This window comes from Aquarana catesbeiana, linkage group LG10 (assembly GCF_042186555.1).
Source record: "Aquarana catesbeiana isolate 2022-GZ linkage group LG10, ASM4218655v1, whole genome shotgun sequence".
NCBI classification, from domain to species: Eukaryota; Metazoa; Chordata; class Amphibia; order Anura; family Ranidae; genus Aquarana; species Aquarana catesbeiana.
The window spans coordinates 70,707,903-70,733,802 of NC_133333.1; the positions used below are offsets into that span (position 1 = coordinate 70,707,903).

General features: G+C 46.8%; 1 protein-coding gene across 6 annotated transcripts in view; it reads left to right on the top strand.

Moving 5' to 3' along the window:
• Positions 1–25,900, top strand: part of MBOAT7 (membrane bound acylglycerophosphatidylinositol O-acyltransferase MBOAT7) — a 784,148-nt gene that overhangs the window by 377,033 nt on the left and 381,215 nt on the right. For 5 of the 6 annotated variants that reach the window (XM_073602276.1, XM_073602277.1, XM_073602280.1 and 2 more), the window contains one exon: positions 5,681–5,755. The exons of the other annotated variant lie outside the window; for it this stretch is intronic. In XM_073602276.1, the coding sequence (XP_073458377.1) occupies positions 5,681–5,755 (75 nt within the window). The remainder of the gene's footprint in view (positions 1–5,680; positions 5,756–25,900) is intronic. 6 annotated transcript variants of the gene reach the window in all.

Below are 25,900 nucleotides of genomic sequence, written 5' to 3' on the forward strand. Positions count from 1 at the left end.
GACCACAACATGAACAGAACTTTTTGGAATCGCCCAAGTCTGAAGCATTTCCACAAGTATGTTTGCTATTGCTTGACCAGTGTGGGAGCCTTCAAATTTCGTAGCGTGGAGCATGACCTGATGCAAAGAGAATTTGCCATCTATCCACTGCGCCGTTAAGCTGATGAGAGACAGTGGACTCACACTACTGCTCCATGTCAGTGGTGAAGCTAATTGCCTTTATGTCCTTCTGCAACATGATGGTAATGTGCTTTTTAATCGTGTCGTGGATCTTTGGTAAGATGATGTCGGTTATGTAATGGCGACTGGGAATGTAATACTTCGGCTCCAACACATTAAGAAATCGATGAAAACCCATGTTCTCAACAATTGAAAGAGGTTGATCATCCAGAATAATAAATTGGGTGAGCGCCTCTGTTATTTTTACAGCTCTGGGGTTGTCTCTTGACAGCTTTTCTCTTCTGGCAAAAGTTTGCTGCAGAGTTGGCTGCTGAGTGCTACTGCTAGCGATAGTGGTAAATTCTCCATGCTCACTTTTATGTTTTAATTTCAAATGCTTGATCAGGTTACTGGTGTTGTAAGAACTGATTTTTGTACCACCTCTAGATAATTTTGCAGAACAAAGTTTGCAGTCTGCAATCCGTGGGTTGTCCTCGTTCATTTTAAAATACTTCCACACCGCTGACATTCTGCTGGTGTCTCTGTGCAGTGTGCACCGAAAGGCTCTGATAATTTGCTCGACCTTGGGTGAAAAAAAAGAAATAAACAATTAAGCGCAAAGTGTCCATTGTTTAACTACTTCTATATCATGCACTCTCACCCCCTTCCTGCCCAGGCCAATTTTCAGCTATCAGCGGATTTAGCGCTGTTACACTTTGAATAACAATTGCGCAATGCGCAGTCATGCTACACTCTACTCAAATTAATTTTGTTCACACAAATAGAGCTTCTTTTGGTGGTATTTATTTTATTTAATCACTGCTGGGTTTTATTTTTTGTTTTTAAAAAAAAGAAGCCTTTCTTAGTTTCCGTCACAAAATTTTGTAAATAAGTACTTTTTCTCCTTCACTGATGTGTGCTACTGCTAATGAGGCTGCACTGATGGGGCACTGAGGTGACACTGATAGGCTGCTCTGATGAGGAGGCCCTAATATGCAGCACTGTTGGGCAGTGATAGGATTAGGTGGCACTGATATGCAGCACTGATAGGTGGCACTGATTAAGCAACACTGATAGGTGGCACTCACTGATGGATGGGCACTGATGGGTGGCACTGACTGGCTGGCACTGAGTGATGAGCTGTGAGCACTGATAGGTGGCACTGATTATGCAGCACTGATGAGCACTGATAGGTGGTACACACTGATGGCTGGGCACTGATAGGTGACACGCACTAATGGGCACTGATACGTGGCACGCACTGATGGCTGGCACTGACTGAGGTGCACTGATAGATGGCACTGATGAGCAGTGCACTAATAGGTGGCACGATGAGCACTGATAGGTGGCACACACTGTTGGCTGGGCAGTGGCACTGAAAGGTGGCACTGACTGATGGGCACTAATGGGCACTGATGGCACGCACTGATGGCTGGCACTGATAGGTGGCACGCACTGATGGCTGGCACTGATAGGTGGCACGCACTGATGGCTGGCTGGCACTGATAGGTGGCACACACTAATGGGCACTGATAGGTGGCATGCACTGATGGCTGGCACTGATAGATGGCGCTGACTGATGAGCAATAGGTGGCACTGATAGGTGACACTGACACGCACTGATGGGCACTGATATGTGGCAAGCACTGATAGGTGGCACACACTGATGGCTGGTACTGACTGATGGCTGGCAGTGGCACTGGCTGGATGGGCACTGATGAGCACTGATTGATGGCTGGCAGTGGCACTTATGGGCAGCATGAGAGCATTTACTTTTCTATGCTGCCTCTGCGACGCCCATCTTGGTACACCTTGCACTCGGCCTCAATAAAGCAGCAGCGGACATCTTGTTACACCCAGCCTGAACTATGTGGGCTGGGTGTAACAAGATGTCCGCTGCTGGCAGGGTGTACCAAGATGGGCGTCCTGATTTCTAAGCACTGATGACTGTAACGGCAACGGCAACACAGAGCGTCACTTCCATTACTGAATGTGACGGCTCCGGTCGCCGAGCCCTGCACTCTGTCTTCATTACCTGGCCTGCTTGAGGACGCGGAGGACTCGCTCTCTGCACAGCTCTCTGCTCCACCCGCTGACTCCGCCCACTGTTCTTCCATTCCAAGGTATCGGCAAAGGCATCGGGAGCATTTGTGCGACTACAAGTACTCGCGCAAATGCTCGGTATCGGTACCGATACTAGCATCGGTATCGGGACAACCGTAGAAGAAACCTTTCCATATTTGCAGATTAAATCTTTTCCTCTAGTTGTAAAGAGTGCTCCCTGTCCTCTGTGATGACCTTAAAGTGAATAACTCAACACCATGTTTACTATATGGACCCCTTGTATATTTGTACATGTTGATCATATCCCCCCTTAATCTGCTCTTCTCGAGAGAATAAATTCAGTTCAGCTAATCTTTCCTCATAGCTGAACTCCTCCATCCCTTTTTCAGTTTGGTTGCCCTTCTCCAGTTCCCTCATATCCTTTTTGAGAACTGGTGTCCAAAACTGAACTGCATATTCCAAATGAGGTCTTACTAATGATTTGTACAGGGGCAAAATGATATTGCTCTCTCTCATACCTCTCAGCACAAGAAAGGACTTTGCTTGCTTTGGAAACTGCAGCTTGACATTGCATGCAATATTAGGTTTATGATCTACCAAAACCACCAGATTCCCCCAGTTGTACTCTCCCTAGTGTGTATGATGCATGCATATTCTTAGCTCCCAAGTGCATAACTTTACACTTATCAACATTAACCACTTGCTTACTGGGCACTTAAACCCCCCTCCTGCCCAGACCAATTTTCAGCTTTCAGCGCTGACGCACTTTGAATGACAATTGTGCAGTCATACAACACTGTACCCAAATTAAATTTTTATCATTTTTTTCCCACAAATAGAGCTTTCTTTTGGTGGTATTTAATCACAGCTGGGTTTTTTTTTTTGCTAAACAAACAAAAAAAGATGGAAATTTTTGAAAAAAAAAAAAAAAAAATCATGTTTTTTTAATAGTTTTAATAGTTTTAATAGTTTGTTATAAAATTTTGCAAACAGGTAATTTTTCTCCCTCATTGATATGCGCTGATGAGGCGGCACTGGTGGGCACTGATAGGCTGCACTGATGAGCACAGATAAGGCAGCACTGATAGACACAGTTAAGGCGGCACCGATAGGCACAGTTAAGGCGGTACTGATGGGCACAGATAAGGCGGCACTGATGGGTGGCACGGATGGGTGGTATGGATAGGTGGCACTGATGGGCACTGATAGGTACCACTGGGGGGCACTGATGGGGGCACTGATGGGTGGCACTGATGGGCAGTGATGGGCGGCACTGGTAGGTGACACTGATGGGCACTGATGGGTGGCGCTGATGGGTAGCACCGATGGGTGGCATTGTGGGCACTGATGGATGGCACTGTGGGCACTGATGGGTGACGCTGGTGGGCACTGGTAGGCGGCACTGCTGTGTCACCAGCAGGGGGCAGATGATCGCCGTGATCGGGACTGATGTCCCGATCACGGCCGCCGGTGATCAGGTTTTTATTTCCTCCTCACGCTGTCAGCGCGAGGAGGAAAAATAGCCGATTACCGGCTCTGTTTACATCACATGATCAGCTGTCATTGGCTGACAGCTGATCATATGGTAAGGGGTCGGGACCTTCCCCTTACTCTGATCTGTGATCAAGCGAGTCTCATAGACTCGCTGATCACCGAGCACACCGCGTGCGCCCTGCAGGGGGCGTGCAGGCCGCTCATGCACGGGACGACGTCAATAGACGTCGTCCCGGCAATGTAGATCCGCGCTGTTGCCGTCATTTGGCAATGGCCCGGATCTGAAGTGGTTAAACCTAATTTGCCAGAGTCACCCAATTAAACAGTGCATTGAGGTCAGCTTGTTGGAGTCATCCTGTAAGGATAGTATTCCACTGCATAGTTTGTTGTCATCTGCAAAGACTGAACATTAATTTTTAATCCCAGACCCTATATCATTTAAATGGGTATTAAAAAGTAAGTGTTCCAACACTAAATCTTGGGGTACACCACTGATATAAATATAAGCACCAGATTGGCCTTACGCCAATTCAGTGGTACTGTTCCAGTCATTAACGAGTCCCTAAAAATGAGAAAACAATGGCTTTTAAATGACAGATCTCAATTCTTTTAGGATCCATGGGTGGATACCATTTGGTCCATGTGCTTTATCCACCTTTATTCTGTCTAAATGTTTCTGGACCATATCACTTTTGAGCCATTGTGGATCATTTTGGGGCTTTGTCCATACCATCCCCATTATGTATGTGAGCTCCCCCATGCTCCTTTGTATACACAGAGATGAAGAAAGTATTTAATCAATTTTGCCTTTTCTTTGTCCCCAGTCACCCACTCCAGATTATTTTGTAAAGGGCCTACATCCTCAGACCTGACCTTTTTTATTCATATATTTGAAGAATTTTTGGGGGTTTGTCCTATCTTTTGCAACTGTTCGCTTTGAATTTTTGCATCCTTTTTACATATTCTGATGTATTTTTGTAACATTTAAATTATGATAGTGTTCCTTCATTTTTATATTTTTTTAAAACCTCTTTTCTTCTTATTTATAGCTTTAACTTTGGCCGTGAGCCACATAGGTTTTTTTTAGCTTTTTAAACTTATTGCCCATGGGAATATACTTTGCAGTGAGTTTGCATACAGTCTTTTTAAAGAATTCACATTTCTGTTCTGTGTTCATCAATGCCAATATTCCCTCCTAGTCTAAGTTTAGGAGAGCAGCCAATCATCCTTGGAAAATTTGCTCTCTTAAAGTTAAGTGTTTTTATATTTCCCATAGAGTTGCACGATTCTGTGTAAAATGAGAATCACGATTTTTATGCTTAGAATAAAGATCACGATTCTTGTGGTGTAGTAACATCATCTGTCACATTATACAAAAAATTTTGCTAACTTTACTGTTTTAGTTTTTTTTTTTTTTTTTTAATGCATTAAAGTGTATTTTTTTCACAAAAATTGCTTTTGAAAGACCGCTGTGCGAATACAATGTGACATAAAATATTGCAACAATCGCCATTTTATTCCCTAGGGTCGCTGCTAAAAAAAAAATATATATATATATATATATATATATATATATATATATATATATATATATATATATATATATATATATATAGGGGTTTCCAAGTAATTTTCTAGCAAAGAATACTGATTTTAACTTTTGTAAGTTAGACTGAAGTTCATCCCTCATCTAAGAATGAAAAGTTACGATGTTAATAGTTATCTAAGCACAGATAATGTTGTGAAAAACTTGGCAGGCTGCCGGTTTTTTCTTTTGACAGCTGAGTGAGCAGAGAGCTCCCTACACTTGTTACATGAATGAATCAGGAAATTCTGCATAGAGATCATGAGGGGGGTTGAATCGAGATCACGATTTTCTAACGGTTAATCGCGCAGCTCTAATTTCCCGTATGCTTTTGTTGCTATTTATTTTTTTTTTAAACTTTTTTTATTTTCTTAATAGACACAAAACAATGCAGACGCACAACAGCCAACATCTGGCTATGAACAGGGAAGGGACCCACGCAGGGGTCACAAGGTATCGTTACAATATCAAGGACCATTAGAATATCTACGACTACCGTAGTATAACAACAATAGGTTGTCATGGCTCCTTCTCCATGGGTGGACTGACAATGAGCTAGCTCACCTAGAATATCCCGCTTACCCAGGTTGGCCTAGTAGGTGTTAAGGAGAGCCATCATATATCAGAGAGGTCACCTAATTTGTTGCAGCAGTGGAGGGTTCCGCTAACCACTTACTCCAGACTCTGTCATGTTTTTTTGGACAGCCTCTATGTGTATAGGTGTCCCTGTTAAGGGGTATCACATTGTTAACAAGTGTTTTCCATAAGCCCATAGAGGGAGTAGTCTTCCACTTCCAGCATAGGACAATGGATTTCCTGGCATAGAACAGCAGGAGACCCAACAAAGTTCTCTCAGCCACTCTGGGCACCAAGTGCTCCACCAGCCCCAGCAGGCATACTCTTGGGGATGGATCAACAGAGATACATAGCAGATCATTCACCTCTGAAAGAATTTGTGACCAGAAACCTGTAATTGCTGGGCAGGACCAAAAGATGTGGATACAGTCCCCGGGGGCATGGTCACAATGCCAGCATTCCAGGGAGAGAGAAGACCTCATCTTGTGCACCCGAGCAGGAGTAAGATATACCCTATGGACAATCTTGTATTGAATGAGGCGGTCTCTCAAGGAAACCAGTATTTTAAATGGGAAGTCCCACACATCCTCCCAATCCTCGAGTCCATTTCTGGAACATCCCTGTCCCATTGCTGATGGAGCCTGGACAGTTCAGGAAACGAGACCCGGAGGAGATGTGCATATAGCACTGAGGTGGGTTTTTCGGTACAATCATATCGCAAAATCCTCTCCAGGTCGGATTGCACCATCTGCCTTTCACCTGGAGGGAACTGAGCACTGAAAGCATGGGACAATTGTAGATATCTGAATTTGTGCAAGAACGGGCTGTTGTGATGAGACATTAAGTGATCAAAGGAGATTATCGTTAGGCCTGCGGTGATGTCTGAGAGAGCCTTGATATGGTACCTGGCCCATATCACAGGGTCTGGAATCTTGAGAAAGTGTTGTAGGTTTGGATTGTTCCAGAGTGGGGCCTTCATGGATACAGCGGTTAGAGGATACTTTTCACAGGTCAGGCCTTCTCTCCATGCCCTAAGGGTGGTACGCATGGAAGGGGTTAGGTCATATGGAGCCTTTGGACCCCACAAAGGGAGATTCGATAATGCCTCCACAGAACGCAACACCGCAGCCTCAATGGCCCAAGCCGAGGTGGATCTATCTGGAACAAGCCACAAAAATGCAGTGACCAATTGAGCCGCAATGAAGTATTTGTGACAGTCTGGGAATGCTAAGCCCCCCTGTGAAGAAGGGCGCATTATAGTGGTTAACTTAAAGCGGGGGGGAACGTAGATCCCAAAGAAAGGAGGAGAAAATCTTGTTTAGTTGGGAAAAGAATGATTGGGGATCAATTGAGGGGAATTACGAAACAAGTATGTAAACTTGGGAAGGATTTTCATGTTGATGAGGTTAACACGACCCAGTAGGGACAGAGGGAGGTTTTCCCATGCTTTCACCTTGGCTTTGACTGAGTTGATTACTGGGGACAAGTTCATTGGAATGAAGTCAGTCACGTTCCCTGGAATACACACCCCAAAGTAGGTAAACTTGTCCACCCACTTGTAGCTGAAGAGAAGCCGAGGCCTCTTTTTTAGCATCAGCATCAATAGCCAGCAGCTGCGACTTTGCCCAATTAACCCTGAGCCCAGTCACTACAGAGAATTCTTTCAGGACTGACAATGCCCCTTGCAGGGAGGGGCCAGCATCGTTCAGGAAGAGGAGGTTGTCTGCATACAAGGCCACCCTCTCCTCCAGCCAGCCCAGTCGTAGACCTTTAATGTGTGGTGAGATACGTAGTGCCTCCGCCACTGGTTCCATGGCAATGGCAAAAAGTGCCGGGGAGAGAGGGCAGCCCTGTCGTGTACCCCTAAAGAGTTCAAAAACAGGAGACAGACGACCCCCTAAACGAATGGCGGCTGTAGACGAACGATCTATAGTCTGTAACCAGTGAATGAATACCAGGGGAAATCCCATTCTCCGAAGAATCTCCCACAGGAAAGGCCACTCAATCGAGTCGAAAGCCTTCTCCATATCTAGAGAGGCAACCACTCTAGTACCCTGATTGTTGTTGTGTCTTGCATGTAGGTTAGTAAACAATCTACGAAGATAGATGTCAGTAGACTTGTGGGACATGAACCCGGTCAGATCCGAATCAATGAGAGCAGGGAGTAATGAGTTAAGTCTAGTGGTTAGAAGTTTAGTTAGGATTTTGAGGTCAGTATTAAGGAGTTCTATAGGTCTATAAGAGGCACATAATTTGGGGCCTTTACCCGTCTTAGGGATGAGGATAACATGTGCGTGTGCCATGGAGGGTGGGAGAACGCCCCGTTCCAGGCAATGTGTAAATAGGGCGGCCAGCCTGGGGGCCAGCGTGTTACCATCTGCTACATGTAAATCAGTCGGGATACCATCTGGGCCAGGTGCTTTGCCAGTGGATAGGGAGTTAATTACATCATGAACCTCTTCCGCGGTAATTGGAGCAACTAGTTGAGATCTTTCGGAATCGGAGAGCCAGCCAAGGGCTATCGGATCCAGGAGAGATGCCAACCTCTCTGGGTCTAAACCCAAGGGTAGTGTGGTGGTATATAAAGATTGATAAAAACCATGGAAAGCTTGTAAAATACCCTCTGGGGAGGAGATGGCCTCACCTTTGGGAGAGGTAAGTGTAGGGATCATGATATTAGGGGTGTCATGGTAAGATGTCATTGCCAACAGCCTGCCATTCCTGTCTCCCTGTTCGAAGAACTTTTGCTTCGTGTTATACAGATCAAGTCTAGTAACCTCTGTTAAGTGAAGATGAAGACTGCGTTTAGACGCCTGCAACGCATCAAAGTTTGAGGCGGAGTGATCCAATCCATATTGGTCAGAAGCCAACCCCACCTCGCACTCCAATACTGTTGTGGCAGCAGTTTGTTGCAACCTGACCGCCTTGATGGCCGAGATGTAATGGCCCCTTGTATATGCCTTGAAGGCGTCCCATACTATCTCAGGAGAGGATGACCCTTTATTAGAATCCCTGTAATTGCGTAGGGCCAGTGGGGTTTGATCGGCTATATCGCGTTGGGAAATCCATTGAGCACCTAGACGCCACATAGAGCCACTACGAGAGGCAGAAGTACGCAGGGTAATCTCAAGGGGGCTGTGGTCAGATAGGCCGCTGGGCAAATAGGTAGCTTCTAGAACGTCTGTCAGCATAGAGGGGTTTGCAAATGCATAGTCAATTCTGGAGGCGGTTTTGTAAAACACGAAAAGGTCTTGGTGGATGGGAATTTCCACCTCCAGACTTCCTTGACCACTGCAGATAACGCCCAGTTTGACAACTCCCTGTTGAAAGACTTGGGTGGTAAGGGTCTGTCTAGGTCTGGGGAAAGGATGGCATTAAAATCGCCCAGTAGTAAAATTTTTGCAGGACAATAGGGGGCGATCCTCTCCAGTATAGTATATAGAATTTCAGCTTTAAAGGGCGGCAGCACATATATGCCAGCAAAGACATACCTGTGCTGCCATAGGGTGAGTACCAGTATCACATACCTACCCAGCGGATCTGTGTGAACCGCTTCTATGACACACGTGAGAGATCTATGCACTAATATGGAAACCCCCCTTGCGTATGTCGAGTAAGAGGCATGAAAAGCCTTTTGTAACCAAGGCTTGTTCAGAGCCCTTAGCTTACTGCCCACCAGGTGTGTCTCCTGCAGAACCGGAACAGCTGCATTATATTGTTTGATATATTGAAAAAGAAGCGCCCTCTTAAATCTAGAGTTGAGGCCACGCACGTTCCAGAACACCACAGAAAAGGCATCCCGATCACGTGATGCCATGTTCACATCGGCCAAAATAACTAAAAAGGAGATTGATAGTAGTCGAGCAGGTGAGCAACAGTGGAGCAAGAGCCATTGTACGTGAGACACAAAATAAACAATTCAACCAAACTAAAATTCCCCAAGCATCTGGTGCCTACCCGACCTGTTCCCACTGTCCTCCGGAACATCATGGGGGGGGGAGTGGCGGGAAATGGTTTATACCCAAAAACAATGCCTGTGATAGCAGTTTCAATCCTTGTAAATAAATCCTGCTACTTTGCCAATACCCCAACATAACCGGCTTGTAGTTTAATCCCTAAACTTTCATAGTTACATTACATCCGGTGGGCATCGTGTCTTCGAGAAGGTGTGTTAAATTGTCTTGCTATAGCTCCGATCGACGAGGATAAAGTAAGACCAGGGGAGAGCATTGCCCCAAGTGGGGGGAGGGGGGGGTCACCCATCACGGAAGGGGCTTGCAGTGAGATTCTGGGAACAACATGAGCCAGTTAATGGGAGACCAGTCTACCCCCTAGATCGGGGGTACCCTAGATGACATTCAGGAAGCTCCACTAGGTGCTCTCTAGAATGGAGAGAAGTGTCAGATGACTGGTTAAAGGAGTTTTCCTGCGTGTCCCGTCCACGGGAGAGCTGCATCCGTCCACACAATTGAGAGATGCAGAACTGGGCAGACCGCTATGAAACATGAACAAATGATCCCTGGAACAAAAAAAACAACAGCCAGGATTGAAGGTTGGAGAGGAAGCATAAAAATCAGTGTAGAGACAGTAGCCAGGTGTCTGCCTCTTCAGGGGATTCAAAAAACTTCACCGATCCGCCATGTTGAACTCTCAGGCGACTTGGGTAGAGCATGGAGTATTTGATATCTCGTTCCCGGGGTCAACTTCTGACATCAGTGAAGGTTTTGCGACATCTCTGTAAATCCGCGGAGAAGTCAGGGTAGAGATGCACCGCTGTATTCTCATAGGGGAGGGTGGGATGTTTGTGGGCCTCGCTGAGGATGCGATCACGGTCTCTGTAATTAAGAAACCGCACCAGGAAGGCTCTTTGTGGGGCCCCAGGGTTGCTCCGGCCAGTTGGGACTCTGTGGGCCCTTTCCACCACATAGGTCGGTGGGACCTCGGTTATTTTCAGGAGTGACTTAAAGAAGGCCTCCTCAAACTCGGCTGGGCAATCGCCCTCCGGGAGACCCAGGACCCTGACCTTATTCCTCCGAAGGCGGTTTTTTGGCGTCATCAGATTTGGCCACCAAGGATTGGACGGTGTGCTGCAGTGTATGGAGGACATCATGTCGGGCAATAAGATCTTCTGTGGTAGAGATCTGTGACTCAGTCTCAGAAAGTCTGCTGAGGAATTTATCCAAGTCTGCTCTGATGAGGTTACATTCCTCAGCCAGATAGTCGATGCGGACCCGTAAGGAGGTTCTACTTTGTTCTATGGCCGCGAGGACATTGGTATCATTTGCTTGCTGTGACACCTGAGGGGGTGGAGAGGAAGCCGGGCTCGCTGCCTGTTCCATGTCTGCAAGTAACACTCTAAACTGGTCCAAAATGGTGCTGGGACACTGGGCAGGTTGTGTTGGCGCCTTCTTGGTCGCTGTTTTGCTCTTTAAGGGCATGAGTAAGTGGTCTGGGGAATTTTCCGGATAAAAGTGCAGAGAGGCGTGTATGCCCCTTTAAGAGCTTGTGGTGTGTAGTGTGGGAGATTTCTAAATGGTGATTACAGGCACTTGAGGCTGGTGTAATGCTGATTATTAACACTGAGGCAGTGGGACCAACTGAATGTTTCGGGCTATTGTGTGCCCCGTCTGCCCCCTCCAGGTATGACCCAGGGCTAGGGATGTGGAGTGGCCTCTGTCCCAGCAGTACAAGGCACTTGAGCAGGGAGGATGCTGCAGGCTTTACAGGCCTTAAAATGGCAGCGGGCCGCAGGAGTGTGGAGCTGGTGTTTGGGACCCTCTGGCAACCCCCGGATCTGTGCTCTTAAACAGTCCCCTCAGGAGATGATGCTCCAGATGGATGAGGAAGAGGGTGATCGCTCGTTCCACGGATTGCGAGACCAGAGCTCGGAGGGTGCCGGAGGCTTCGCAGGCCTCAAAATGGCGACAGGCCGCAGGAGTGTGGAGCCAGCGTCTGGGACCCTCTGGCAGCCCCGCGGGTCTGTGCTCCCAAACAGTCCCTTCCGGAGGTGATGCCACAGATAGATGAGGAAGGGGGTGACCACTCGTTCCGCGGATCGCGGGACCCGAGCTCAGAGGATGTCTGAGGCTCCGTAGGCGGGCCTCGGGTGAATGGAGCTGACCACAGACTGAATGGAGGCTGTTTTGGTGGCTCACCAGTGTGTCTAGTGTGCAGGATGGCGGTGGATTCCTTCAGTAACAGCGGAGCTCTTCGTCAGCACGTCCTCCTTGGTCTACATCCGGACACGCCCCATGCATTTGTTGCTTACAGCTAATATTAAATGAATTCATGCTATGGTCATTGCTACCCAGATGTTTTTTTTAGACGAATTTTGGTACAAAGCTCTGCATGGTTTGAGATTACCAGGTCCAGCAGAGCATCATTCCTCAATAAACTGGACCTTAAAATTGTCTTGTAATAGGTTTATACATGTTTGCCCTTTAAATGTTCCAGCAGTGCCATTACTACAGTCAATTTCCGGATAGTTAAAATCCCCCATTATTTTTACTGTCCCAGCCCTTGCAGCCCTTTCTATTTGTGCAAGGAGCCCAGTCTCCACCCCCTTATTAATACAGGGAGATCTAGAATAAACTCCAATGATTAACTTTGAACTATGCACGTCTATATTCAGTTCCACTCATAATGCCTCAGCCTCATCATACTCCATCAACTGTGTCCTCTTTCACACTCGCTTTGAGATCACTTCTCACATAGAGAGACAAACCCTACTCTCCTCTTTACCCTGTCTTCCCAAAAGAGCATAGCTAGGAATAATAATAGCTCATGTAAAGAATGAAGCCAAGATTCAGCAATACCAATTAAATCCTCGTTCTCCTCATTCACCAGAGCTTCCAACTCACCTATTTTGATTGGCGGACTTCCTGCATTGGTGAACAATCGTGTTAATTCATTGTCACATTTTGCACACTTGCATATTTATTTTACTACAAATCGTACCATTTACAATGGGTGGTGGTGGTGGTAGAAGTAGTAACACTACTTGACCAGGGTGTGGGGCAGTCATTTAAAAGAGTAAGTCCACACTTCTCCAATATATTCAATGTTGCAATGCACGACTTGAAGTTGTTCACTATTGATCTTGCTTTATCAAAGATTCTCTTAACACTTGCCTCCTTCTGCTGCACCATGTGGACCACAAGGTATGCACCAGACCACATGCAGTGTCCAGTCCAACATCTTATGGGAATAGTTTTACATGAGATACAAATAGTGGAAAAATAACAGATACACCAGTAGAGCGGACAGCCCCAATATCGATCATCTTGTATCCATGTGATAATTGACTATGATGTAAAACAGCCCTCAAACTTTGCTCACATTTAGCGAGTGGAAATTAGCTGAGGGTGAGCATGGAGCCGTATCGGGGGGGTGAAGGTTGAGGGGGAGCCAATTCTTCTTTCAGTAATCGGTCAGGAACTGTGGGAAAGCGAGAGGGGAGAGAAAAGGAGAGAAAAGGAAGAGGAGAGCTGGCCGTATCACACAGAGGGGAACTCCTATGCTCCTATGATAGATGGCACACTGCTCCAATGCCAGGAAATTGAAGTAGTGCTACGTCTATCATAGGAGCCAGTCCCGGAGGCAGAGCTTTCTTTAATCAAAGAATCAAGTTTCAGATCAAAGCTGTCACAGCTTTGATCTGAAACAAAGTGTCACAGAAGGAGTTGCCCTCTCTGTGCGATCTGGCCGGCTCTCCTCTTCCTCTACTCTCCCTTCCCCACAGTTTCCCAGCCAATCGCTTGGAGGCGAATTGGCTCCCATAAGGCTGCACTAATGGGGCTGCATTGATGGGCATGATGAGGCTATATTGATGGGCACTGATAAAGTTGTTAATTATTTTTGTAACTTAAGTCTGCATAAAACATTTAACAGTGTCATGAGATAATTTACAAGGATGGGTTTAGGGGCGGGGCAGTGGGGTTGGGTGGGGCAAGTAGTGGCGAGTAACTCTTAAGGCCTGGCTAGTAGCTCAGGACTTGAAATTTTGAGCCCTGGTGTAAAAGAATAATTAAACTGGCTCATCGCAGATAATCAACTATGGACTCTGAGTCACTTTCTGTCATGGTGGAGTTTTCCTCACTAGAGCTGGGTGGTTCTTCTGCTGCTGTGTGGTTTGTTTAAATGCTGTCTCCATATTACTCCTATAGTCAGTTTTTTTTTTTATTCTTTATATAAAAGAAAAAAAGCATCAAGCAGAGCAATGTACTATACAATATCTCACACAATACAAAGAAGATTCAAAGCAGCATGGTAGTATAAAGTGACACACAGAAAATGCAAGATATTCTGACATCAAGAAAACCCAACAACAGGGAGGTAAATGTAGACGATATACCAGAGTTTGCTCGGTCGGACACTTCAATTTTTTTGAGGAAAAGAAACGGTAACAGAGGAACTAAAAGACGCATATGGACATAAGCATAGGACTCGAAGGGGAAGGAGAAGAGGGGGAAAAAAAAGAAGGGAGGGGGGAAGGGGAACCAAGGTAATGGGGTGAATGTATGCATTGGCAAGAAGGACAGGAGGACCTCAATCCTCAGAGCAGCTCTCCAGGGGGTACTTGCCCTCATCCAAATATACAAACATTTTCCATGTTTCATATGACCTTGTTTTAGTATATTGCTTTCTCCTGTTTTGGGCAGTAAACACCAGGTCCTCCATAGCATGAATACTCCTTACTTTATTAAGCCACATGGCAATGAAAGGGGGATTAGGGCCTCTCCAGCACAGGTCTCTCCAGCGCAGGGTAATACAAGCTTTGGCAACATTATTCATGTGATGGATTATTGATTTTTTTTTTTTGTATGTCTTAAGCGGCATTTGTGTGAAGTGGAGCAGACAGGCTGAATCCTCCGGTATTGGGAAGTCCGTGAATTGTTGAGAGATCTTCTGCACCTCCGACAAATACTGTTTAAGTTTCAAAAAGGCCAGAAAATGTGAAGCAAGGTTCCATGTTCCTCAGGACATCTCCAGCAAAGATCCGAAGCCTCCGTAAAGTATTTACATAAAGCTGATGGTGTGAGATACTGACGCGTTAATAATTTATAGTTTGATTCCTCAATACGTGTACATATGGATGATTTCAAGGCAAGATGGGTGATGATGATGCTTGATAGATGTGAAGGTTTTATTAAGATCCTTTTGCCATTTGCTAAGGCCCAGCATAATAAAATTATCCAGGAGAGAATGCATAAAGATCATGGCAATGCGTACCTTTTAGAGAGGGTACAGGGAAGAGGGTCCCTGTCCTTGCAATACAATTCAAACATTGTCCACTGACATCGAACGTTCGCCAGAGGTCCTTGGGTTCAGAATGTGTCAATGTGGAGACTGTGGGGCAGGTATCGGTAATCAAAAAATGAGAAGCTTGAAAACAATCCATCTGGAAGACAGCGAAATGGACCAGGTGCTGTGCCTGGAGCTAGGATTCCCCAAAATGGGGAACAGTGGTGATTGGAGGAAAGCTCAGGATTCCGGCAAGCCATGGAGCCGATCCAGAGTGTGGGGCCTATAGTAGGATGCGTCTTAAGTGAAGTCGGTAAGATCTCTGTCTACACCAATCGATCACTCTGCCAAGTTGGACAGCTTGGTAGTATTTAAATGCATCTGGGACCGCCACTTCATTATAACATTTAGGCTTCGTCAGAAGGCATCTACAAAGCCTGGGTCGTTTGTGAGCCCATATAAACTTGGTGAAGAGGGCATTGATTTGATGAAAGAAGGCAGAAGGAATGGAGATGCGTAATGTCTGAAAGAGGTACAAAAACTTTGGTAAGATACTCATCTTGATGATGATACAGCGGCCAAACCAAGAGTGCAAGCCTCAATTCCATATATCTAAGAGGGCGCGGACTTTACTGAGCAAGGGTGGGAAATTCAAAGCAAAGATATGAGCTAAGTTTGGGGGAATGTGGGTGCCTGAATACTTTAACGCAGAAGTTGCCCATTTAAAACTAACGTTAAGTTGTAAGGTGCGGGGGGGGGGGGGGTAGTTCAACTCCCAAGGCTTCGGATTTAGTTTTTATTTTCAGGTTCCATAAAGCACCATAACGGTCAAATTCCTTCAAAGGGTTGGGCAGAGAAATATGTGGGTTAGACAGCGAGAAGAGCAGATCATCTGTGTAAGCAGAGACTTTATGGTTGTGATCTCCTATATGCAAACCCAAAGTATCGGGGGTTTAACCACCCTTCTCTTCTTGCCCAAGACAATTTTCAGCTTTAAGCGCTATCACACTTTGAATGACACCATTGTACCCAAACTAAATTTTTATCATTTTTCTTCCCACAAAATCCTTTCTTTTGGTGGTCTTTGATCACCACTGGGGTTTTTATTTTTTGCTAAACAATCTAAAAAAGACCAACATTTTTGAAAAAAAAAGCTTTTCTTCGTTTCTGTTATAAAATTTTGTTTTTTTTCTCCTTCACTGACAGACACTGAGGATGGGCACTGATAGGCAACATTGATATGCAGCACTGATATGCAACACTGGGCACTGACAGGTGGCACTGGGCACTAATAGATGGCACTGATGGGCAGAACTGATGTTGAGGTACTGACAGGTGTTACCGATGAGCACTGATTGGCACTGTGATGGACACTGATTTGCACTGGTGGGTACTGATTGGCACTGTTATGGGCACTGACAGGCATTTATGATGGGGCACTGACTAGCAGCTGATGGGCACTGATTGGCATTGTTTGTGGCACATCTGATGGGGCTGTGCTGATAATCAATGTGCCGATCGGCTCTCCCTGTCAGCGTGAACCGAGGGGCAGACGTTTCCCGGCACTTCCTGGTTCATGCTGTGATTGGTTACAGCTGATCACGTGGTAAGGAGCCTCCATCAGAGGCCCCTTACCACGATCAGAGATGCGATGTGTCAGACTAACACTCCGCACCAGCGTTTTCCACGCTTCCCGCCCCCCATGTTATCCTGAAAGACATCATATGACTTCCAGTTAGGATAATAAAACCACTTCCCGGCCGTCAATCTGCTATAGGCTGGGCAGGAAGGTGAGAGTAGACAACCCTAATCAGTTCCGTTGGAAATAGAGAATGGCTCAGAAAACACCCCATTTGCCTTGACCGAGGCCTGTGGGGCAGAGTATCCACTAGAGAATCTGATGACCAAAACCCATTATTCTCAAGACCGCAAACATGAAGGTCCAGTTCACTCTCGCAATGGCTTTTTCAGCATCGGTACTTAGAAAAACGCAGGGAGAACCAGTTTGGTTGGCGAAGTGGACCAGGTTGAGAACTTTTAATGGTATTGGCTCGCTTTGTGATAGTGAATGAATCCCGCCTGGTCCAGGTACACCAACTGGGGTAGTTGGGATTGAAGACTGGAGGCAAGAAGCCTGGTAAAAAGCTTCAGATACACATGGAGCAGAGAGATTGGTCAGTAACTGCCGCAAACGAATGTCTTTCCCCTCCTTCGGAATGACTGAAACATGTGTCAACAGTGTAGACTGGGTGGGGGAACAAAGTAGTCTGTCCCAGGGCATTGAATACTTTGATCATATGTGGACCTAGCAAGGGCAGAAGAGCCTTGTAATACTGTATGTTAATTCTGTCTGGGCCGGATGCTTTCCCTGGTTTGTCAGCCTTCACTGCTGTATGCAATTCCTCCATGGTTTTAGGGGCTTCAAGATTGCGACTGGCCGGAGAAGGAAGGCGAGAGAGGTGCGCCAAGAAAAGGTATTCTTCAAGAGAAGACGGGGTGATCGAGAGAGATTGTACAAAGAGGAATAGGTTTTGTCTGTCTTTCCCCTTTATATGGGGTTTATATGAAGCCGTATGTTGGTCCCTAAGGGCCCTGGCCAGCAATTTACCACATTTATTGCAGGATTCATATTAAAACTTCCTGCAGTAATGCATTAAGTTTTGTAATGAAGAAGGTTTGATACCAGACGACGAAGGTGGGTAAGGTAATTCCCCAAGGAAGGGACAGATGTCCTCTTATGTTGCAGTTCAAGAACCTGGATGTTAGCAAGCAACTTTGTTAGTTGTGCTTCTTGAGCTTTCTTAATACGGGATCCGTGCTTGATCATGATCCCCCGGATAACAGCCTTGTGGGCTTCCCACACTATACTCGGGTCACTCCCTGGGGTGTTGTTCATCTGAAAATACTCTAAGTTCTTTAGCAACGTCAGTTAAAACCTCGGGAGTCTGTAACAGACTATCATTCAAGCGCCATTGCCAGTCTAGGAGAAAGTCAAATTGGACAGGGAAAGACGCAACATGATCAGAGCATGGTCATACCACTTCTGTTGTCTGTTATTACTGTTAGGATCATCCTCTTTGGTATGTCCCTCTCTTGCAAGCATTTGTCCACAGTGATTTAATTGACTGTGCAGTGTGGGTGGGTGGGCTACTCGTTCAAGGGCCAACAATACAGTCAGGTCCATAAATATTGGGACATCAACACAATTCTAATATTTTTAGCTCTATACACCACCACAATGGATTTGAAATGAAACAAACAAGATGTGCTTTAACTGCAGACTTTCAGCTGCTTTAATTTGAGGGTATTTACATTCAAATCAGGTGAACGGTGTAGGAATTACAACAGTTTGTATATGTGCCTCCCACTTTTTAAGGGACCAAAAGTAATGGGAAAGATTAACAATCATCCATCAAACTTTCACATTTTAATACTTGGTTGCAAATCCTTTGCAGTCAATTACAGCCTGAAGTCTGGAATGCATAGACATCACCAGACGCTAAGTTTCATCCCTGGTGATGCTCTGCCAGGCCTCTACTGCAACTGTCTTCAGTTCTTATTTGTTCTTGGGGCATTTTCCCTTTTAGTTTTGTCTTCAGCAATGAAATGCATGCTCAATCGGATTCAGGTCAGGTGATTGATATCAGATTGGATGCCGCTACAGCACCCCCCCCCCCCAAATGTACCAAGTGCCGAATCGTCCAATCCACAAACGAGCACCTTGAAAAAAAAAAAGTTTCCACAGGAAAGAGAGCAGGCAAAATGTAACAAACGATATTGGAAACTTGCCACTGGGCACCCTGGTGGCCGACCTCTACCTTCAGAACGAAGGTAAAGAACCAGCCCAAGTACCCCATGGAAATTACTGCCTCTAGTAACTTGATTGGCAATGAAAGCATGAATGCTAAAGCCAAGATACTACAAACAAAAGAATCTGATGAGATAGTGATGAGGCCCGCGTGCAGGCCTTAAAAATGCTTCCAGCAGGGCTGTCTGAAGACCGGGAATGGGAGATACCAACACTGCCCCTGACAAGGAACACGCTTGGCTCAGGCTTATTAAAACAGAAGGCTTGACAAGACCAGTGGACTGAGGGGATGTAGGAAGGGCAGGAGCTGGGGGTGCTCTGACACCCCGTCTCTGACCAAGCGAGCTTTGATCACTTCCATCCTGCCTTGGAACCGTAACAGACCGTGGAGAGCATATTGGCCCACGTTAATCTGCGTTAAAGAATAATGCCCAGAACTTGTTCCATGCCGGTGGATGGGAGTAGCTGGGACGGAACTGGAAACAATCTGAAGCGTACCGCCTTCCCGGCTGTGGCTGGGAAAGGAAAACCCCTGTGACCAAGCTCCGCTGTCTGCTTAAGTATGGACCAACTCCTTGATGATGGAGTGCTGCCATGCTCCGAACCCCAACGTGAGGTTGAAGGAATGAACATGAATTAGTTGCCTCCGAAACGTGCGGCATGCCCAACTCAAGGGAACAAACTATGGCAGTGACAACAGACAACCAGACATGAGAACACCATTTCTCTGTGCCTACATAACCAGTAATGACAAGACCACAGCGTTTGAATGAACCTGACGACGCCCCCCCCAGTGTATGTAGTAAGTGAGCCAGAGTAGTAAAAAACTGAACACTCAGGGCTAGTGTACCCACATACTGTGGTGGGTACTCGTACAGGTGTAATGAAATGAAACATGCATCATATGACTTGTGGTATATGGGCGAGAAGATTGTGGTCAATGATCATTTAAAAATGAAACCTCAGCCCGTATGGATCTGTAGACGTGACAGATCCTGAGATGTGAGCACTGCTAACTAAACCCAGGTGTACGAAAAACATTGAATAAAAGGTACGATGAGACATGGAAACAAAGATGAAACGGTTATTGGTGTATGCCGTAGCTGTATGGCATGACATGCTACAACAGAAACGCTGTGACAGAACTGCAGACCACGCTGACAAGAACCGCTGTGACCGATCCGCTGTGACAAACATGCTCTGACTGGATCCGCTCTGACTGAACACGCTGTGACTGTAACACTGACTGAACACCTATGACAGCACCTACTATAACCGCACCTGCTATGGCAGTGACACACTGTGACTGGAACACGCTATGACAGCCCCCCTCTGACAGAACACGCTGGACAGGAATGCTATGACTGAACATGTTGTGACCAACACAATATGGCTGAACATGCTGAGACGACCACACTAGGACAGCACCTGCTATGACTGAACACGTTGTGACAGCACCTGTTATGACTGTAACGCTATGACAGCCCCGCTAGGACAACACGCTATGATAGGAATGCTGTGGCTAAACACGTCAAGACAGCACTCTCTACGACTGAACTGCTAACTGAAAACGCTATAACAGAACCTGCTAAGGCGGAACTGTTGTGACAGAACCGCTGACCGCTATGACAACCTGCTATGGCAGACCTGCTGACAGAACTGCTATGACAGAACATGCTGTGACCGAACACGCTATGACGAACACGGACAAGAAATCATGAACTGACCACGGCAGTGGAGCTAACTCACCAACCAGCCCCCCCTTTCTTGGTACTGCCCTCAGTGACACCCCCCCCCCAAAGCTTGCAGGAAGACATTCCGCAAACAGACCTCACAAAGTGCTGACCGATTAACCTACTGGTCAGCACTCTCTCCCCCCGTGCATTGATCATTGTTCCCCCATTCATTGCCATGAGTTACAGCAACCCGCATCCAATGACTGCCATGCTCCTGGAAGTGAACCACAGGAAAGCACACATGCAAACCCAAAAACGGAATGAGGAAGCTCTGCCAGGACAGTACAGACATCCCCAGGCATGCCGCAGTATCAACCAGGGATGGAAGAGCGACAGCCCCAAAAAACATCCTGCCGCTGGATGGGGGGCAGCTGCATCTACCGGGACCCAATAGTCATAAGAGATGCCACCAAAGTCACCATACTGTTGGACAGATACCAGCCCCAGGGATACCAAGCCGTCCAGGATGTGTGAAGATCGGGAGAACTGAGTGGCAGCCCCCCTTCCCCATGATACCTGACATGAGCAGCGGGAGAAGTGGGCGAGTAGGAGAAATGCGTGGGCGCCCCCGATGATGCCCGGCGTGGAGTGACTCTGACGAGACCCCTCTCCCAACACTCTGCCTGTAACCATGGCCGACTGACCGCCCCTGTCACCTGCCCTGAATGCAAACCGGAATGGTGGCATGCTGTCCTCCGATGCGGGTGGCCCCCCTGTAGATGTATCCTACTCCCACTAGACCATGAGAAGATGAATGTGACACCAGTCCCCAGCAGCCGATCATGCTGCCACTCTGCTGAACGTGAAACCGGAAGTGACGTGGACGAACTGTAACCCAGAAACGACGCGTTGGCTGAACCCAGCAACCCGAATACGAGCCGACGTAGGATCAGGCAGAGGAGGAGGAATAAGTACCCCTCAGACTCCTCCCACAAATGCAGGCTAGCCTTCGGCCAGCCTTCTTACTTACCCACAATCACGCAATCAAAAAGTAGATTGTGATCGACAGGTTGTCGACCTCCACATTAAAAGTGTCTCAAAATTTCTATCTACAGAATCTTTGAACGGAGAATCATCTTCAATTGGTACAGTGAGATGGTTAAGTGTGAGACTGCAAAATGAACCACAGGAACATACCATTTTTTGTGAACCCTTTTTTCAATATAAGGCCCCACACAGATCAACGAGACAGTTTTTTCTTCACATGTTTAGAGTGTGCTACAACTCCCCCTGCAAGGCTGCCCTGATACTACAGACTGTCTTCTCACACAGCGCTAGATAGCTCAAAGGACTTTTGTATGGACTCATGTTACATTTTATATTACTACAGTCTGAGCCACTATCCTTTGTATTTTTTGCTTAATCATTAAAGTATTGGTACTGGCAGTAGGCAGGAACATGGTCCAAAAACACATGGGGCAGTACAGATAGCAGGCAGAAATATCAGCCTTTGCGCCTCATTCAGGTAAGACCTGGGCATGGGTGGAGAGGCTACTTCGCACCCAAATTTCTTTGAAGCCTCTGATCTCCAGACCCTAATCCGGGAATTACAGAGCCCGGAGATGAACCAAAAACATTGTTTTCTCCACTTGGGAAAAATGACTCCAAACCCTCACATAAGTTAGACCCCTGTGTTATCTTGAATTCCACCACTACAGTAACAAGGTAAAAAATCAGTCCAGGGGGCGTGGCTTAGCGATGGCCGCGTGAAGATGCACCTTAGTGGAGCTCCCGGCTGTCCCTTGCCTACCGCGGCCTGTAAGCCGACCAACCCCCATGCGAACACGGCATCATAGCACATAAACGCTACAGGACGAGATCTGCTACCAGAGGGAACCGACCCACAACACCCCAGAGCGGGATCCGACGATTCCTCAGCAGCCCGCAACGAGCATCACTGGGCCATTGCCACAGCACCACGTGGATCCTCCATGGAAGACTGTGCTGCTCTGTCCCTGCCAGAGCCTTAGACCTCCTAACCTACCTCTGATCAGCTTACGGGGACCCCAGCTGCCTTCCGAGCTGACATGGCGGGACCCTCGCAGCACTCACACCGGCTGGGAGATGACCTCAGGAGCATGCTGCATGCCCTTCCGACGAAGGCTGATGTAGAAGCCCTGATTACACGCATAGAGGAAGCCCACAGGAGAGATATACAGGAGGTGAGGGCAGACATACACTCCCTCTCCGATCGTGTGGACTCTGGGGAAACCTCCATGTCCTCCCTGGAGACCAGAGTGTCGGCCCTGGAACGCTCTCGGTCCGCACAGACAGCCACTGCAGTGGATATGCAGCTCCACCTGGAGGACCTAAGCCACTGCAACAACCTGCGGCTGCGGGTTATTCTGGAGGCCAGGGGCACGGAGGACCTGGCGGCAACGGTGACGGCACTTTTTCATACAATAATGGAAACCCTGCCGCCATCCCTGGAGTTAGACCGGGTGCATAGCACTCTCGGACCTAGGTCCTCTGACCCTGACAGGCCCCACGATGTCCTTTGCAGGCTTCACCGTTACCAACAGAAGGATCTCATTCTCCGCAAAGCCTGGGACCACAGGGAAATAGACTTTGATGGAGTAGCGGTGAAGATCCTCCCAGACTTATCAAGAGCCACACTGCAGAGAAGAGCCATGCTGCGACTGATCCTGGACCTGGCCAGACGTCATGGCTGCACCTACAGATGGGGATATCCTCTAGCTGTCGCGTTTTGCAGGGCTCAGTCGTCCTTCACCCTGCGCTCCCCTGCAGATCTTCCTGCCTTCTACACCTTTCTGGATACGGAACCGGTGCAAGTACAAAACTGGCTCCAGATCATCCCTAGACCAACGGGCCTTTTGGGCATTCCCGCCACCTGGAACAACCAGCCTGCCCATTCACATTGGTCCAGACAGAGGTCCCGAGCACTGTCTGGAGACAGGTCATGTAAGTCTTCATTGACCCCTCTAGTTACAAGCGGTTTCACTACCTTCCTCTGGAGACCTATGTCTGTTTCTCCCTGTGACTACCTGCCCCCCACTTTCTCCCCCTTTCTCCTCTTCCCCCCACTCCTGGATGCCCTTACTAACAGATGTATCTGTGGTTGCTAACAATCTTACCTGCAGCACCCCCTGGAGACACTTTTTGAATAACAGACAACAACAGTGGTTGAAGGTGACAGTACGCCCAGGTTATATAGAAATATATAGCTTCCCCTACTTATTTGTATGTGTGGTAAGCTTTCAGTGTTATGCCCATGGCTGCCAAACGTTCTAGGAAGAAATGTCTTGCTGAGTTTGTCCTTTGATTCCCTCACAGCCTCAGGGACTTGGCCCTAATGTTTCACCCCGAGTAGAGGATCACTGTGTTGGCTTGGAGGGGGGTGCACTTATTAATGTCCGGCGGGGGTACGCCCCCTCGTGGACATCACACCCTCACAAAGGCTTGGTGCCTTAACAGAGTTGGAGACAGAATCCTCTACAGAGTAGTATGATGGGTGCACATGTTCTCAGGTTGCTTGGCTGTCACAGTGCACCCAAAGTCACAGAAACAGACCGGCTATGGGTGGTGGTGGGGGGAGAACTTAGGCTGCAATTAGTGTCTGTCTTTTAAGGTGCCAACAGTATACTCTTAATTGAACCCCAAAATAGCCATCCTTTAGCTTTCATCAGTTTTTCGCAATGCCTTTTAAAGGAGTTTTGCGGGTGACCTACTGACGTCTGAGGGCAAACTCCTTGGCCAGAATGAGTTTTGCAGCTCGCGCTGTGGCTCTGCCTATGGGGAGCCTGCCCTCCCCTTGTAGAGTGCATTGTGAGGGGCAATCAGGGCGTTTGCCCTGGGCGGGGGGTTGAGATGCTGCGTGCTGCCCCCCATTTTGATTGGGGGACAGCTGGGGCGGGGGAAACATTCCAAAACCGGGTGGGTGACAGGTAGACCAAAGTTAACTGGTTAATGCATAGGACACCTCCAGAGGTCCGGAATGTTCTAATCTATGTATGGTAAATGTTATAAAATTTATGTTGCATATTTCTGATTCTGTACAAATGTATGCCATTTCGCATTGTTGGTTTGTGTTCACTACAAAACGTATTACTCAAAATAGTTTTGGTGGTAGGGGATATCGGGGAAGCTTCTTCCCGGCTTTCTCTGACCACACTCCCCAATAGGCCGGCGCTCATTTTCTATGCTGGAACTGGAGAGCGTAAAAGCAGTATTTAGCTGCCATCTTAGATTTCTCCCCCACTGAGGTGGGTCCTTCTATGAAGGACCCACTTTGAGAGTGACTTGGAGTGGCATGTGAACAATAAGTGCAGCGCTCAGAATAAACTGAAAAATATATATATACGTAAAGTGCACATAAATGGTCCAGGAAGAAACTCAAACAACATACAGTATATATGCAAGCAGTGCGTATAGACACTAAATATCCGTGTATAATAAACCAAAACATTTATATACTATGTGACAATCAAAATATGAGTGAATGATGTCCAATGAAGTGAAGTAAAAAAATTCTTTAAAAAATAAATTATAGTCCTTAGTTTTTGGACAGGTGATCCAAACAAATTGTAGGTATCCAAAACAAGGTTCAAAATAACGGACACTTGAACTGGCTAACAATGTGACAAAGGAAAACGTGCCCAAACTTCATAAGTGATCCACCACCAGAGAGTCAAAAGGCTTACCGGAGCAATTGAACCCAAATGAGTGTACAGCCAATGCGTCAGTCAGGCTTGTAGGGCTACACACCCAGGGGAAACTGTCACAGAGGACGTGACTTCCAACCAGAAGACCAACTCCGACAATGAACCTCAATGGGATAGGTAACGGACAGAGAGCCACATGGATAGTTGCTCCAATAGAACAGATTTATGAAAAATAAGTAGTAGTAGGCACATAGTGTAAGCCTGATTGACCAATTGGGTGTACACTCATTTGGGTTCAATTGCTCCGGTAAGCCTTTTGACTCTCTGGTGGTGGACCACTTATCAAGTTTAGGCATGTTTTCCTTTGTCACATCATTAGGCAGTTCAAGTGTCAGTTATTTTGAACCTCGTTTTGGATATCTACAGTTTGTTTGGTTCACCTGTCCAAACACGAAGGACTATAATTTATTTTTAAAATAATTTTTTTCCTTCACTTTATTGGACATCATTCACTCGTATTTTGATTGTCACATAGTATATTAACTTTTTGGTTTATTATACACGTATATTTAGTGTCTATACGCATTTATTGCATATATATGTTGTTTGAGTT